The sequence below is a fragment of the Gymnodraco acuticeps genome, unplaced genomic scaffold, assembly GCF_902827175.1.
Source record: "Gymnodraco acuticeps unplaced genomic scaffold, fGymAcu1.1, whole genome shotgun sequence".
Classification (NCBI taxonomy): domain Eukaryota; kingdom Metazoa; phylum Chordata; class Actinopteri; order Perciformes; family Bathydraconidae; genus Gymnodraco; species Gymnodraco acuticeps.
In genome coordinates, this window is record NW_022989750.1 from 1,210,049 (window position 1) to 1,225,294 (window position 15,246).

Sequence of the window (15,246 nt, forward strand, 5' to 3'; positions counted from 1 at the left end):
AATGTTTCTTTGAAGAACACTAGGACAAAGCGTCTTGTCACTCTGCGGGGATGTCTGTGGAATCATGTGATGAGCAAACACTTTTGGGTGCATACAAGTTCTTTTACAGGCATTCTTGGAAGTGAATACCTCCTCTGTTGTTGTTTTTGCTCCTGTGTTTTGAAGCTGTTATTGGAAACCTGCTTACAGGCCCTGGTTGTTTACTTTATCCTCCCTTCACATTGCTGGTATGACAGACAAGCAAGTCAGAAATTCCTAAGGAGCATTGCAAAGACAAGAGACTTTAGGTCTGTAAAACAGGAGCAGCATGTGTATGTGACCATACCTTTGTTTCTGCCATCTTAAAGGGGTATTTCGCAAAATGTTACATTGTACATTTTGCTCGTCATGACCTGAACGATAATGTCTTTGGGAACAGCAACCCAGTGTCTTAGGTTATATATCTAGGCCTATATACTATTTATGTGAAAGAAGTAGTGATGCAAAGATAGTGTTTTAGTGTTTGACATATCTAGCAAGGCCCAAAATATTCATATAAGTAAATGATTTACTGACAATGTATTTCATTGGTTTTCCCACAGTATCCACTTGTAACGACCAAAGAATGCTGAAATAATTTGTGCAGAAATGACGTGATTCTGACAAAGCAGCTAATGTTAGCAGGAGTTAGCCGTGAGCATTACTTTAGTTTTACAAAAAACGTTCTGTCCATTAGGAAACTGTGAATCACAGATAGTCAGGCAGAGCAGCTGGAGTTGATCAGAGGGCAAATCTGAAATGTTTTTCGCCCAAAATATGAACCAGTTTCACTAAAAACCAACTAGTGCCGATAAACCTTACACACTTCTCCAGAGAGATTGTACTACCCTCTTAACAAAGACTGAGACACCATTCCCCCTATTAGGAGCCAGTGCACGAATTTAAAGCATTTAGGTCAAATGTATGTTTTTAAGGGATACGGCAGTTACAACTGATGATTGAGGTTATAATCAATATGGTTATGGTTTTTAGTTCATAAAACACAATAATGGATTGAGGGTCCGTGGTGGGTGGTGAACTCTGGTCTTATGCATGTTGTGTGGGCTGCTCCCCCAGTACCCTGACCTCTGCAGCCATACTTTCCACCTCACTGAATAAGGCACACTACTGTACCTCCTGAGTTCACATGAACATTGGACATAAATTGTGAAATGCTAAAATAGTCCAGAGTGGTTGTAGATCCTAAAGTAAACCTTTTCTAGTCTGTCTCATCAGTCCAACAACTTTCTGGAGATGAGCTTCTTTTTCTTTTAATGTAAACATAATAACTCAACCAGGACCATCCAGGATGCAGTTGTTCACCAGGATCTCTGGCATCCTCCACGCAGACCGGTGAGTGTGTGCAGCAGGTGTGAAAAGAAGCCGCTGGTGTATCAAATAACCTTTTGACAAGTTGCTCAACAACAGCATGCCTGCCCTCTCTGTTATTATTGGGTCAACAAAGTTGGAGGAATTCTTTGGGATTAGATGGGAAGTGGAGAACATGAGTGTGAGTGCCATGCGCTCGCTGTGTGTCGATCAGAGGGCCCCCTCTTTGTTTTACGGCAGTGTTGGGGTTAACTCCCCCTTTGCTCCCAGTATGGCCCGGGGTCAGGGGGGAAACAGGCAGCCAGTCAGGCAGCCAGGCATTCTTTTTGTGTGCGTGTATGTGTGTGTGTGGCTGCAGCCCACTCTGTGCTCTTTGACTCCTCTGGCCTTATAAGGCATCCAGTGCCATGGCAACGGCAGGGCTTGAATAGCAGTGTAAAATCCCTCAGCACACAGACACACGTTCACTCTCCCTAAAGGAGGGAGCGAGGCAGAGACACAGAGAGGGGATTGAGAGGAGAGGAAGCTATCTCTCCACTGCAGCGTCTGGCTTTCACTAAAAGGTCTATGACCGAGTTTTTCCTGCGCTTGTTTGCCTAATTTATTCCTGCCGGGGCCAGCAGAAAGAAAGGCGGAACAGAAGAAAAAAGGGACAGGCAGAACAGTACGGAGTGCAACAGAACACCCTGACTTGCTGACAGGGAATACAGAGAGGTCCTGGCCTCTGTTACTGCTGGATGGACAAGCACGAACAAAACGGGAGACAACACTTTGTGCAGCTTCGAGAGGAGGAGATTTCTCAACTCCGCTTTGTTTTGGCTTTTTCTGTGACATTTGAGCCCCAGACACCGCAGACTCTGAAGAGTTGGATGAGCAACAGGAAAACATAATTTCACCACAGAAACAGAAGAGGACTTATTTGGTGCACTTATCTGCTGCAAAGACCACATATTCCAGGAGGGAAAGGGGTGTATTGTCACTTCTTATTTTAAGTGTTGAGTCTGTCTCAGTCGGATCTTTAAGGCTTTCTGTCCAGCACACCAAACCAAAATACTCCTTATATATAAAAGCTGAAGTGGCTCTGTGTTTATATCTTCTCTAAATACCAAAGAAAGAACCAAATCCAATTCCAAAAACCTCACAAGTCTGTTTTTCTTTTGAGACATATGACTGAGCATTTCCAAAGCAAAATACTTTCCTATTTTTCGTTTTCATCACTATCACCTCTGCTTCTGAAACAGCCCTGACAAGTCAAGAGTGAGTCTGGACTAGAACTGCCTCAGATCAGCAGATAACACCTCTGCACGGCAGGAACTGGTTGGACTAGTTTATAAGTTGGAGGAGAGGGCAGGGCAGTTTAACCCTGCCTGAAGGAGAGCTGTGTTTTATTTCCCTCCCACTTGCTTGTCCTTCTGGGAGAAAGTCGAGCGCTGAGAGAGGGGCAGAGTTTCTTTTTCACTTTGAGAGCGACTCTTGTTTTGTCCCTTGTCACTATGATTAGAAGGAGGTGAGGTGTTTTTCTTTTTACTTCTTCCAGGGGGGGGGGAGACGGAGAGAAAAAGTCGGAGGGAGGAAGAAAGAGAGGAGTCAAAGTGTAATTTATTGTGTTCAGTGAAAAGAGCGAGGCTGCACCCTTTTCTCATGCCTGAACTCTGAACCACTCAATGTGTGTCTGAAGTTTCTCAGAGCTCGGGAGCCATTGATCGGAGGTCAGGGCAGAGAACACAAGGGTGAACGACAAGAACAGAGAGCAGAGGGATTAAAGAAGAGAGAGAGAGCAAACCGCACAGGGAAGGACTTCCAGGTCGTAATAACCAGACGGCAGAGGGGAGAAAGGTCAACACCAGAGCGGCCGGGACCACTTTTTATCCCTTTTCTCGATCTTCTCGGACAAATCCTTCTTTACACACAAACCTGAACAACTATTCTTCTCTGTAACCAGTCTTTTGACTTTGAGGCGAGTTGGAAGCTGGGGGACAGGGTGAGTCTGTGCATGATCCACTCACAAGGCGGCGTGTCTCAGAGAATATGGCCATGGTGAGCGGGGGATGGGGCAACCCCAACGGGGACACTAATGGACTGGGGGAGAAGGCTTACCTGAGGAGGGAGGAAGAGGAGGGCTCGCCTCAGGCCGGGAGCAGCGATGTGGACGTCGGGGACGAGGATAAGGCCTGCGTAGTGGACTGTGTGGTGTGTGGGGACAAGTCCAGTGGGAAGCATTACGGCGTGTTCACCTGCGAGGGCTGCAAGAGCTTCTTTAAGAGGAGCATCAGACGAAACCTCAACTACTCCTGCAGGTAAAGGCTGCTCAAACACTTACTTTTAACTTTACATTGACACCTGGTCTATAACATACTTTAAGGTAGTAAGCAGATATTCATGTTAACAGCTTATCTCCTTCTTGGGGCACCCATGAGTAGTAATATTATTAAATATAATAAAGTAGTAATAACATAAAATATGTTTCTATTAAATAAGTTGTTATTGTTGAAACATGATATATTATTAACACTTAAATGTAATATGTTTATATCTACTTTATTGAAGTGGGTAGTCAATAATTTATTTAATGTTTATTTGGGGCTTCTAAAGTGCTAAATGTGGCAGGTTTCTTTTCAAAAGACACAGCAGAGTGATATGCTCCAACCTTGGATATGTCTCACAAAGAGCCTGTGGAGAGAAAAAAAGGAAAATAAATGAAAGCCCTGAAGGTCAGTCATGTGAGGATGGATTGCCTCAGAAGGTTAACATTCTCATTATTCTCCACAACAGCAACACAATGTTGCAACTCAATGTTCTGCTCTCACTAAGACTACTCTCAGCCACATGTTTCTTCCACATAATAATGCACTAACCCTGAATGGACGGTGTGTTTGCAGTCAGTTTGTCACGTTCAGGGCTAAAAAGGTCTTTTTGTGAAATGTTGGCAGACCTCGTTCCTGCTGTAAAAGGCAACACAAGGGCGTGTAAGGCCGATGATTTACAAAGGTCACAGCCTTGATATCCTTTCGGCCACGCCAGCTCGCACAGTTCACTCGTCAGGGGTCAGTGAGGGGGAGAAATGGGGAGCCAATTGTGTGAATGCAAATGTATTTCCCTTTTTAAAATATTTCTAGAGAAAAAAACCCGGAACATATATGTTTTGATCTAAGTGTTCATCTATTGTTGTTGTTTCCCTTGTTCAGATCAAATCGAGAATGCCAAATCGACCAGCATCACCGCAACCAGTGCCAATACTGTCGTCTGAAGAAATGTTTCCGCGTGGGAATGCGCAAAGAAGGTATCAAAGATTTGTCACACATGTGCACAACAAGGTGTTTAAAGGGGTTTTTTCACCCCTAAAAGTGAACATTTTAAGGATGATTCTCAGATCTTTCAGCTCATCATTTTGGTTTTACGGCCCACAAATGAACTGTTTTGGATCGCTCTCATTAGCCGTGTTTTCACAAGCACCAGCAGAAAGAGCAAAGGGAGAGATCTGGTTAACCCTCTGTACGCCGCCTGGCAAACAGCAGACAGAATCAGTTAGAGATAAGCTGGCGAACATAGTGGGGCATTTAGCAGCTAAGAGACAAATAGGAGTTGATGGAGACCCAAACAGAGTGAACACTGGTCACATTAATGTTGTTTCATAACTGCTGGATGTGTAAATAAGCAACTGCCTGCTAGCCCATTTGCTGGATCAATTAAAAGTGAATTACACACCGAAACGGGCCAAAACGGTTACAACAGTTTAAAAGTGTAAATATACACATTTAAATGTATGTTCTGCATTCAACATCAGATTTTCCCTGAAGTTAAATATAAAGGTGCCTATAGGAACACACAAGTGTTGTACAAGTATCTCAAATTATACTTAAATACATGACTTTGATTAAATGTACGCCGTCATTTTCCAGCACTGAGGTTTCAATTATGTATATCCTGTCCTTTAACACCAACACCCTGATTAATGTACAAACACCTCTCAACAAAGCACAAACACAAATATCAGAATGGGTCATCCGCAGAGAAACCGCTAACCTCATCAGAAACAGCATCTGACATTTACCAGCGATCCAAGCACAATATTTATACTGTCAACCAAAGCATGTTTTCACCCCAGAGCTGGACTCCCTGCAGCTGCTGAGGTTCAGGGAGGGGGAGGCAACCATGTTTGATTTGCATAACAGAAAAAACAACCAGTTAACAAGTTCACACTGCTCCAGCCTCTGTGATGTCTGTCTATAATATGTATGTAAGTGTCTTTATATGTATACACACATTTAATTACAGTTATGATTTGCTTAATTTCTCTCAGTTGATTAGTTGTAATACGAGATGATTCCCAGTTCCCCTGGAGTAATTATTTTCATTCCAGCAATCCTAGCCTCATTATCACATCACAAACTATTTTAAAAGCATTTGTAATTGTATTCTAGTCGCCTATCACAGAACTTGTATTTCAGTCAGTGTCAGAAGACACCACGAGACGCTGTCCCATACATCCGCGCACTGAGGTGACACTGTGCCAAGGGTTATATTGAGCCTGGTTATTAATGAACCATGCTGACCGCGGCCGTGACGCAGGCTGCACTGTTTCCACATTACCTTGAAACGTCTATTATACCTTTAACCCAGTAAAGGAAGCAAATGCTCATTGCTTTAAAGGCACAATGATAACTGTTTTTAATAATGATCTTCACACAAAAAGAATCCCTCTCAACCTACATTTGTGACCCACTAGAAGTGTGTGGCTTTGTCTCTGCAGAGACCCTGAACTCACTCTGGATTTTCTTATTTTGATGTGGTCCTTTTTGGGTGTCAACTTCTATTAAAGCACCCAGGTGCCAGATGATTAACATGCATGTAAGATTAAGATTTTCAGAACATTTGATATAGAACGTTTTTTTAATGGGTCAAGAACATTTCCAACATTTTCAAGAACAAATAAAAACCATGTCAGAATGCTAAATAGAGAGCTTAGTTTGAACGATGAATACACCTTTTGGTTATGTTACCTTGAAAAAACAATTGAAACATAAAACTGTAATCTACTGAGTGATTGAACCAAAAGAGAATCAAAAAACACTTCAATGAGCGTTTGGCTCAGACAGTACACATACCTCCACCAAGGCTGCACAATCCATTAAATGTCATTATTTATAATAAATGATGTTCAGACCGTGGAGCTAACCTTAATTGTGTTGCCTCTCCTCCCTCTCTTTCTGCAGCAGTCCAGAGGGGTCGAATCCCTCCAGCTCACTCAGGTATCAGTCCCAACACCATGGCAGCTGGAGGAGGAGGGCCGGGTCACATCGGGGCGGACTACTTCAACGGGCAGCAGGTCTCTGAGCTCATCTCCCAGCTCCTCCGGGCCGAGCCGTACCCCAGCAGCCGGTACGTGACACCGTACGGTCAGTCACAGATGCAGGCATCTGCGAGCGGAGCCTCCGTTATGGGCATCGACAGCATCTGTGAGCTGGCCGCCCGGCTCCTCTTCAGCACCATCGAGTGGGCCAGAAACATCCCATACTTCCCAGAACTGCCAGTTTCAGAGCAGGTGAGTCAGCACATTCAGTGCATGGGGTAGCCCTACAGATTCAGGGGCAAATGTTACAACTTGAAAATCATAAGCCAACATTTTAATATAACACGGGCCAATCTTTACAGCCTGACAAAACCATAAAACTAGCCCAAAGTTCAAGATCACAAACCCACCATTTGTCATCTTTATAGGCTTCTATATGTTCCCTTATATGAAGTGAGAAGACTTTTTTTAACATAAATATAGTTTACTCACTTATGTGGTCTATTGTCTCCACGTTGTAGAAACTATCAAGCTCATAAGTACAGTAAGCTTGCTTGTCTAATGTCACGTGTTAGCTACTTTCAGCTAATGTTAGCCAAACCGTTAGCTAGCTTTGTTTACACCACCAAATAAATGCATATATTGATGCAAAGCAGAGTTCAATGTATTTCCCACATAATATACACATACTACATACCTGTCAAGGGTCAATACAAGATAAGTAAATCATTTCAAATTCCACATTTCTCTCAAGCTGATAAACGGCCAACCAATGTCGACTGTTTGGCGCCATATTTACCGCATACAATATTGGCGTTATCTCCTCTTACTGCAGCATGTAACAACTTACTGTAGGATACCACCTATATATACAGTCTATGGATACCACTCACCGCAATGATTTCCCTGTATGTAAATACAAATAGGGTTTTCCGCTTTGTGTGCTGTAAATACTGAATTACAGTCCAAACTTGAGGTTGGAAATGCCCAGATGTTCAAGTGCACATACTACTCTCAGCAATCTAATACAAAAAACAGTTCATTAAGTATAATACTGTTTTAAAAGAATTTGGCAGTAGGAACTCTGGCTTTGAATAGCCTTCCATTGCCCTTTTTCCAGTTAAAGTTAAAACATGTTTTGGTTTCTAGAAAACAGTTGTTCTATCTTGTCACATTACTCTAAGTAACTGTATTTCAACAAACCCTGCAGGTGGCTCTGCTGAGGCTGAGCTGGAGCGAGCTCTTCATCCTAAACGCAGCTCAGTCTGCTCTGCCTCTACACATGGCTCCTCTGCTGGCAGCTGCCGGGTTCCACTCCTCTCCCATGTCTGCTGAGCGCGTGGTGTCCTTCATGGATCAGGTCAGGGTGTTCCAGGACCAGGTGGACAAGCTGAACCGACTGCAAGTGGACTCCGCCGAGTACAGCTGCCTCAAAGCCATTGCACTCTTTTCACCTGGTAAGTCACGTTTTGCGACAAAGTTATATGAGGGATGTTATTTGATGTAACTGGATGTCTTTGCTGTTCTCGGATCCCAGGTGTCTTTATAAAAGGCTAGTGGTGCACGATAATTATCGGCCCGATAATTATCGGTCCGATATTAGGAATTATGACGTCATCCCGATAAACCCGATAACAGTATTAATAGCCCCGATAATATACAATATATTTTTTGGGTAAAAAAAAAAGAAAAAATACTGCGGTGTGGGTGGATTGGGATGAGGGGCGCTTGTTTTTCACTCGGCTCCTCCCGTTTTGCCAGTACTGTGGTTTAGGAAGAGGGGAGTTTTTCACAAATCCAGCGCTCCCTAACTGCCTGGCTGTGACGTAAATGGTGTGCGGCGGTGAAGCAAGCCCCCAGGAAGTGCGCCGGTGTCAGTACCAGATATGTTCGGGCTACCAGATATGTTCGGGTGTATTTCCGTCGCATCCGTCATCCGTCATATTCGTCGTATTTTACGGCAACTCAAGAGGGCCATCACGGTCAAAGTCCGAACATTTAAACATAGCCGACACTTCATTCTTTACTTTGTCCGTTATTATATGTAGAAGATTATACTTTTTCTCCGTCATGTTGTTTCCTTAGCAACAACTTCAAACAGGCATAGCCTACACTTCATTCTTTACTTTGTCCGTTATTATATGTAGAAGATATTAATTTGTTCTCCGTCATGTTGTTTCCATAGCAACAACTTCAAACATAACAACTAACCGCTAGCCGCAAAGCTAGCATCACATCCACTGCTCCGTTTTCGGAGACTTTGCACACGTTTTTCACAAACATTTTCACACGCTAGGAGTACTTCCAATAGCTTCGTCTTGATCTGTAGATGTGATTTGATGTGTCGTGTGTCCCCCAACTCCTCTCCAAAGTTCAGATATTTAATAAAATACTCAGGGGAGTTTCCTGAATTTTCATGCCCAAAGCCAAGCACTAGGCCCTGGGTAAATTAAGAGGCTGATCTCGGGCACTTTTGTCCACTTTCCCTGGTGGCCGAAACTCAAGCCAGACATCCATGGAATCGTCTCAGAGAGTAGATGATCAGTGGGGCCTTGTTTTTACTGAATGATGTGTTTTTTTATGGGGAATTCAAATATGAGCTTATTTTTAGGATTTTCGGAGACTTTGCACACGTTTTCACAAACATTTTCACGCTAGGAGTATGGGATTACATCCATTCGCTTCGCCTTGATCTGTAGATGTGATTTGATGTGTCGTGTGTCTCCCAACTCCTTTCCAAAGTTCAGATACTATATAAAAATACTAAAAGGTAAATAAAACATTAAACATCATGACAAAATAACAACCTGAAATATATGTATTCTATCTACACATTTCGTAATTATCTAATCTAGTGGCCTTATAAAAGTGTTGGCTAAAGTAACGCAGAATATATATATTTTTAAATTGTAAATAATTAGAAACATTATTTATGTGCACAAGTACATGGGACCCCACCATAGCACCCCACACATAACAAGCTGTCCCGAGTTCCTCCGGCTGCAGTTCCGCAGACGGCCGGTGTGTGGCAGCAGAGCGCTGGGAGCAGAGGGAGGTGAGTATATGACGGATATGACGGATGACGGATGCGACGGAAATACACCCGAACATATCTGGTAGCCCGAACATATATGTTCGGGTGTATTTCCGTCGCATCCGTCATCCGTCATATTCGTCATATTTTACGGCAACTCAAGAGGGCCATCACGGTCAAATTCCGAACATTTAAACATAGCCGACACTTCATTCTTTACTTTGTCCGTTATTATATGTAGAAGATTATACTTTTTCTCCGTCATGTTGTTTCCTTAGCAACAACTTCAAACAGGCATAGCCTACACTTCATTCTTTACTTTGTCCGTTATTATATGTAGAAGATATTAATTTTTTCTCCGTCATGTTGTTTCCATAGCAACAACTTCAAACAATAACAACTAACCGCTAGCCGCAAAGCTAGCTTCACAGCCACTGCTCCGTTTTCGGAGACTTTGCACACGTTTTTCACAAACATTTTCACACGCTAGGAGTACTTCCACTAGCTTCGTCTTGATCTGTAGATGTGATTTGATGTGTCGTGTGTCCCCCAACTCCTCTCCAAAGTTCAGATATTTAATAAAATACTCAGGGGAGTTTCCTGAATTTTCATGCCCAAAGCCAAGCACTAGGCCCTGGGTAAATTAAGAGGCTGATCTCGGGCACTTTTGTCCACTTTCCCTGGTGGTCGAAACTCAAGCCAGACATCCCTGGAATCGTCTCAGAGAGTAGATGATCAGTGGGGCCTTGTTTTTACTGAATGGTGTGTTTTTTTATGATTAATTCAAATATGAGCTTATTTTTTAGGATTTTCGGAGACTTTGCACACGTTTTCACAAACATTTTCACGCTAGGAGTATGGGAGTACTTCCATTCGCTTCGCCTTGATCTGTAGATGTGATTTGATGTGTCGTGTATCTCCCAACTCCTCTCCAAAGTTCAGATACTATATAAAAATACTAAAAGGTAAATAAAACATTAAACATAATGACAAAATAACAACCTGAAATATATGTATTCTATCTACACATTTCGTAATTATCTAATCTAGTGGCCTTATAAAAGTGTTGGCTAAAGTAACGCAGAATATATATATTTTTTAATTGTAAATAATTAGAAACATTATTTATGTGCACAAGTACATGGGACCCCACCATAGCACCCCACACATAACAAAATGTCCCGAGTTCCTCCGGCTGCAGTTCCGCAGACGGCCGGTGTGTGGCAGCAGAGCGCTGGGAGCAGAGGGAGGTGAGTATATGACGGATATGACGGAAGACGGATGCGACGGAAATACACCCGAACATATCTGGTAGCCCGAACATATCTGGTACTGACAGCGGTACTACACTTCCGTTTGGTTGCCAGGCCCGGAAACACTTTTCCCTATTGACTTACATGGGGAAAGAGTGGTCTGTAACTCGTTGGATAATTTTTTTTAAACTAAATAAAATACCCAGTATGAACACTTGTATAGCCCTTATTAAAAACATTCGTTCCTCAAGTTGTAAAAATTAGCTAATAACGTTATTCTGAGAGTTATTTCCCTCTGCATTATGAACGCACATCTAACCCACGGGACCGCGCCGCCCGGCACGTTCATGTTACGTGTCCCGACCAATCAGAGCACACTGTGCTCCCAGGGAAGGTGGGGGCTGGAGCTATTGGAGCTACAACGAGCCGTTAAAGGCAGAGTGAAATTCAGTCAATACACGTAGTTTACAGAGATGCTGTTTGAGAAACCAATGTGAGTTGCGTTTATCTTTACCCATGGATGCACAATAAGAACGGATCCATATCGTCTTACTGCCATCCCACGGAGCTGTAATAATGGATATATTGCACATGTTTGCTGTAATTCATTATCATACATGGGCTGTATGATTAAATCTTGTACCGTAAATGTTGTATTAAATAAAGTTAATATTACCGACATTATTAACGTCCCTGTAGCTTCGTATTGCACTAAGAAGCTTATTGCACTGTATATAAATATATATATATATATACAGTGCAATAATAATTTCATGCTAAATGAAGCTCTGTTGGATATCACTAGATCCTGTTACAGCGTAATATAAGTACATAACGATTGATGTGTACATTAGCATCATTACGAGCTAGCCGCTAGCTGCTAACTGCCGCCTCGTTCATATCAAATCCATGATAACAACAACCATTACCATGCTGTCATGAACGCACGGTTCTATTACGCGTACGCAAATTGACGTGCTTAATGTGAACGAGCATTTTGGTTAAAGTTGCGCATGCTCTATGAGCGCACATACGGGTACTTCTCAGGCATGCTGGGTAATCTGTGACGTTTCACTCTCTCAAAAGTTGGGCCATTTTATCATCATGTGCTAATGAGCAGCTCTCATAGGAATGAATGAGGCCCCGCCTCCCACGCTGTATCCAGTTCTTATTATACATCCATGCGGTGAAGCCAGGACAGTAAACAAACATGTCGCCGGTAGTATGGGACTATTTCAAAGTTTCAGAGTTAGATAGTTCGCTTGCTATTTGTATTAACAAATGCAATGCAGAAGTTCCACGAGGAGGGAAAAAGGCAACGAGCTATAATACTTCCAACCTGATTTGTCACCTGAAACATCGCCATCGCTACGATGGTGTGTTAAAAGCGTACGAAGACGCCTGCGCTGCTAAACTACCACCAGGTGTGCAAAAACTACAGGTACATTTAATATATATATATATTATATTATTATCGGTTATCGGTATCGGTCTTGAGAAGCAGGAAGTTATCGGTATCGGTATCGGTTTAAAAAAAACAATATCGTGCATCCCTATAAAAGGCCAAAACATATTTCATATTTAAATGTCCAGATGGGTAAATAAGCCACAAGTGTACAATATGCAACAACAGGGCTAACAGAAAAGAGTGCTAATAAATGTCAGAATGTTGATCTTTCTTTCTCTGCCTCACAGACGCATGTGGTCTGACTGACCCATCCCATGTGGAGTCCCTGCAGGAGAAGGCCCAGGTCGCCCTTACTGAGTACGAGAGGTTGCAGTACCCAAACCAGCCCCAGCGCTTCGGCCGATTACTGCTGCGCCTTCCAGCTCTGCGCGCCGTGCCTGCCAACCTCATCTCCCAGCTCTTCTTCATGCGGCTGGTGGGCAAGACCCCCATCGAGACACTGATCCGAGACATGCAGCTATCAGGGAGCTCCATCAGCTGGCCCTACGTACCGGGACAGTGAGCCCTTGTGACTCCAGTGTGAGACAGACTGAGATCAGATTGGGAGGATTCAGAGTTCACAAAGATTACATATAAAGGACAAACTGAATGTTATGAATACAAACTTAGACGCGTAAGGTCTTTGCTTGTGAGTGTAAAGGTCAGCTTTTTGCCACAGTATCTCTAAAGTTTGGTGAAAGTCACACCAAAAAGCTGCTTTCAGAGAACCACAAATGTGTAAATATCCTTTACCATATATTTATATATATGTTTGCAGCACTTGTCAGTTTTGCTCTGGCCTCCATCTGATCTCTCTGTTTTATTCTGGATAAAAACACAAGGCTTTCAGTGAAACGCAGACTCTATCTTGAGGCCATGTGCCTGAACTACCTCATCCAACATCACCCCTAAGGAGAGACTCAGTTTGAACCCAGGCTCTGTGTTTGCCCTGTTTTTTAAAAGCCAAAATGAAGCCATAGTGACATTTCTACAGGCAGAGCTCTATATCTGGGACATTTCACGCAGATCAAGTTTTTTTTAAGTGAGCAGACTTTGTTCCCAAATGTGTTTGTAAAAACCGCAGTTTCAACTTTCTACAGCATTAAAACAAAGAAGCGGCATTGGCATTGTATATTTTACTTTACTGTAAAGTATTGTATATACTTCTGTAAAGAAATAGTTCAACATTTTGAGAAAATGTGCTTATTTAATTCCTTGCAGATTTAGATGAGAGGATTGATTGCACTTACGTATCTCTATGATAAATATGAAGCTACAGCCAGCAGCTAGGTAGCTTAGCAGATATTCTGGTACAGCTAGCCTGGCTCTGCTCAAAGATAAACAATGAACCCCTCCAACCCCCTGATGCTCTTTCATTTACATGTATTCTTCTGTCAGAAAAATATTTCCCCTTAAAATTGAGAATTGGTGATTTGACACATTATTTGAGCAGATTCAACAAATGATCTTTAACTTAATCAGTGAGTTTTGGAGGTGCTGGAGGTTACCTTACTGTTTTTTGGCTTTAGCTCCATGTTTACCATTCTCTCTGCAAGAAAGTAAATAACCATGTGTTACCTACATGTTGAGCTATTCCTTTGCTATAGTTTATTATACATTCATGTCGTATGTCGCCACAAGAAGTGGAGGTGAATGTATTCAGACACACCCTGGCTCCTCACTGTCACATCTCTCTTTATTACATTATTACCTCATGTTTTATACAAGACAAATATTATATATTCATGTGCAAAAGATAAATATAAAGGGATCAAGGCATCTTCAACAATAAACACAAATAATCCCCTACTTGTCTGACCATCAGACTTGGCCAAAATATATTTGAAAATGTTTTGAGATGTTATGCTTAATGTAAGAAGACCGCGAGAGTTCGATATACTCTTTTTCATTTCTTTCTAAGTTGTGGTCTACTTTAAAAGTAGTGTGTTAAAACATGGCCTAAAGTGGACAGAGGTCACTTCAGTTCATTATTATGCTTGTGCAAGGTACTTGTTTTGTAAGTGTTGTTAAGGTTATGGTGTTTGTGGTACTGAGATAAAGGGTACTAAGTAGTCACATTCATGGTTGTTATTGGCATGTGACACTTGTTTTTGCCAAATGAATGACTGAAACAAAAGAGAATGGGGGGGGGAATTGTTTTGGTATACATTGTTGTATTACACGTTAAAACAAAATGGCAACAATAATCCCTGATGCGGTCAAACAACCTCATTAACAGCTCTTTGTGCTGTCCTTCAATCACTTTGTGTTATTTGTTGGAATATAAACAATGGTGATTTGATTGTGTAGCTTTACTTTAAAAAGAGGCATGTTTCTATGACCACGCCAAATCTAAAATATGACTGGTTATAAATAAAAGTATGCCCATTCCTTTTGTGGATGACTTGAGTTTCTGAGACATGAAAAACTGCACACATTCATAAAAATCAAGAAACACATGGCAAGATTTTTTTATTGAAAGTAATTAATTGATTTGTGTAATTGAGTATGAAAGCTATACATTGGCTCCAGCCTTTCAATATGTGGAGCTTGTGCTTTTCTGTTTTGTTATAATTGAAATATAATTATTAATTAAACTAAAAAACCAACAACAGATTAAATGCATTGTTAGTTGAAGCTCAATTTTCTGATATTTGACGTAGTTTAACATTACACATACAAGTGAATTGTGTTTTTAAATTCTAATATCACAAATTGAAAATCGTTATAAGGGGCTTTCCGATCTGTACAGCACACCACACCTTCTGCCCTTTGACCCTCGATTGGGATAAGGACACTGATACCGGCCCGCCAGATGGATAATGGACAAAAAAAGAGGAACAGGGGAACTTCACCCAGCTGATAAAAATGTTAA

The 15,246-nt window shown here is 42.0% G+C and overlaps 1 protein-coding gene across 2 annotated transcripts; it reads left to right on the plus strand.

The window, feature by feature from the left end:
* The first annotated feature begins 1,782 nt into the window (after nucleotides 1-1,782).
* Nucleotides 1,783-14,762, plus strand: nr2f6b (nuclear receptor subfamily 2, group F, member 6b). Of its 2 annotated transcripts, none has more exons than XM_034208438.1 (5): nucleotides 1,783-3,644; nucleotides 4,533-4,627; nucleotides 6,564-6,889; nucleotides 7,848-8,094; nucleotides 12,620-14,762. In XM_034208438.1, exons 1-5 carry the CDS (start codon nucleotides 3,376-3,378, stop codon nucleotides 12,892-12,894), a joined length of 1,212 nt encoding a protein of 403 aa, XP_034064329.1. In that variant the 5' UTR covers nucleotides 1,783-3,375; the 3' UTR covers nucleotides 12,895-14,762. The 2 variants fall into 2 exon arrangements, with proteins under 2 accessions (XP_034064329.1, XP_034064261.1); XM_034208370.1 differs by having other exon boundaries at nucleotides 1,785-3,644; nucleotides 6,561-6,889.
* The last annotated feature ends 484 nt before the right edge of the window (nucleotides 14,763-15,246 follow it).